The 2,124-nt window shown below is 32.0% G+C and overlaps 1 protein-coding gene across 1 annotated transcript; it reads right to left on the reverse strand.

The window, feature by feature from the left end:
* Positions 1-220: 220 nt before the first annotated feature.
* LOC120081154 lies at positions 221-982 on the reverse strand. Its single transcript, XM_039035837.1, has one exon. The coding sequence runs from the start codon at positions 858-860 to the stop codon at positions 468-470; it is 393 nt and encodes a 130-aa protein (XP_038891765.1). The 5' UTR covers positions 861-982; the 3' UTR covers positions 221-467.
* Between the last annotated feature and the right edge of the window lie 1,142 nt (positions 983-2,124).

The following is a 2,124-nucleotide window of genomic DNA, read 5'->3' on the forward strand; positions in this document are numbered from 1 at the left end:
TATCTTCCTCAACCGACACTCCTATTTCCCAAATCCCAAGTAAGCATCAAATCAAGCTAGCAACCAGATAAATTCAACACCCATGTGCAAGTAAGCTTCGATGGTGAACAACAACGTACTCAAGCCTTTTCCATTAACCTTGATCCAATGAAAACACTTAAAACAATGACAAATAATGCAATTATATTGTAACCAGAAAATAAAAAAACTAACATCCCTATACCAAATAAGTTGTAATTACTAAGATTTCCATAACATTGAATAAGAAATAAGTTGTAATTACTAAGATTTTCATAACATCTAATAGCAGTATCAAAGTGGAACACAAAACGAACTGCAATTACCATAATATAGCATCAAAAGCCGAAATTTAAAAAAAAAAAAAAAAAAAAAATCCCAAGACAGAAGGAAAAAAAAGAACAGACCCAATTACTCGAAAACCCACGATTCGTTCTCCACTTTCATCCTCAATCCCGATTCTTCAACCTCTCGACACGCTGGTTCAGTTGCTCAACCTTCACAACCAAATGGGTAACAGAGTACAACAGCCAATAGAACACAAGCGCAGCAGCGATCAAGAGCGCGTTGCGTTGGCTCTTCATGATCGATTTCTGGTGACGAAGGTACTCAGAAGGGGTACAGGAGTCCGATTCGCAAGTGGGGCGAGTCTCGTATTTCCAATAGATGTCCATGAGCAAGAAGAGGCAAAAGGGTACGACAGAGAGGAATGGCTTGAGAAGGTTGCGAGTGACGGCGATTAGGCCTTTGCGGAGGCCGTCAAGGCCAGGGAGGGTCAAGAGGAGGACCATGATTGCCTCAGCAGCGGCGGCGTAGCCAAGAACAACCCATTCCAACGCCATTGATGATAGATCTGAGGAAGGAATTGGGAGTATGTGAGATTGATAAATCTGTGAAATGAAATTGAATGCTTTTCTTGGAGGCGAAGGAGATTGATTTTGGTGCCGCGGTTTGAAGAAGAGTTTTTGGTTTTGGGGATTAACGAAGAAGGAAGAATCGTGAGACACGTGCCGACTGATGCTGGCATGTGCGAATTTCGACACGTGTCACTTCTCTGTATTTTACGATCTCACTTTTTATTTATTTATTTAATTTCTAAACTATAGGAATGGGTCAAGTTTTTGAATCATGTTCTATTTTGATCTTAAACTTTCAGAAGCATTCATTCTAGTCTCTAAACTTTGAAAAAATACTTATTTTGATCTATGCTATTAAAATTATGTTAACTCCTAAATATAATGGTGAGATTACTTATATTTTTTATGATTGGGCTGCCAAATAAGTCAATCATACTAAAAAATATAGGGTTTCAATTTTGAATTAGGTAATAAAACAATTTTCTATTGGAAATCTCAAAAGTCATTTACGTCCAAGATTTTGGACGTTCACTATTTTGACAAGTTGGTTATTGATACTTTACTTCACCTTCAACTTGTTCAACCCATGTTAGATGCAATTTCATCTTTAAAGATTTGACATTATCGTAACATGATCAAAATAAATACTTTTTAAAAGTTCAAAGACTAAAACAAACATTTTAGAAAGCTAAGAGACCAAAATGGAATAATGTTCAAAGTTTAGGGACTAAAGAATGATTTAAAGTTTTTTTTTAATATGTATATATGAGAGGTCAACTCCTTATACTTTAAATTATATATTACACATTTTAGATCTAACTTTGATATTTTCTAAAATTTAGGGCATGCTTGGTAAAAACAGAATTTTAAAACAAAGTAACTCAAATAATAAAAAAAAAAAAGTATTTCATGTTATCAAATATGTGTTTGTTAGCCGATTCAGAAATTAAATACAATTAATAATTTTTCAAAATATGTTTGAAAATATATTTAGTTACCCATTATATATTAAGTTAAATATAAACCATTACTAATTAATTTATAAATTTTTTAGGTTAATTTTTGTATAATTATTGTTTTGTAACATCATATAATATATAATATATAACATATTACATATTATAATTTAACAAAAATAGTTGAGTCTATAACACGAAATAGTATATTTGTTATTGTATTTTTTTAATATAATTCTGTACTTTAAAATCTTAAATTCAAAATTTGGATATGTTGAAAACATAAATATATA

This window comes from Benincasa hispida, chromosome 7 (assembly GCF_009727055.1).
Source record: "Benincasa hispida cultivar B227 chromosome 7, ASM972705v1, whole genome shotgun sequence".
NCBI lineage: Eukaryota > Viridiplantae > Streptophyta > Magnoliopsida > Cucurbitales > Cucurbitaceae > Benincasa > Benincasa hispida.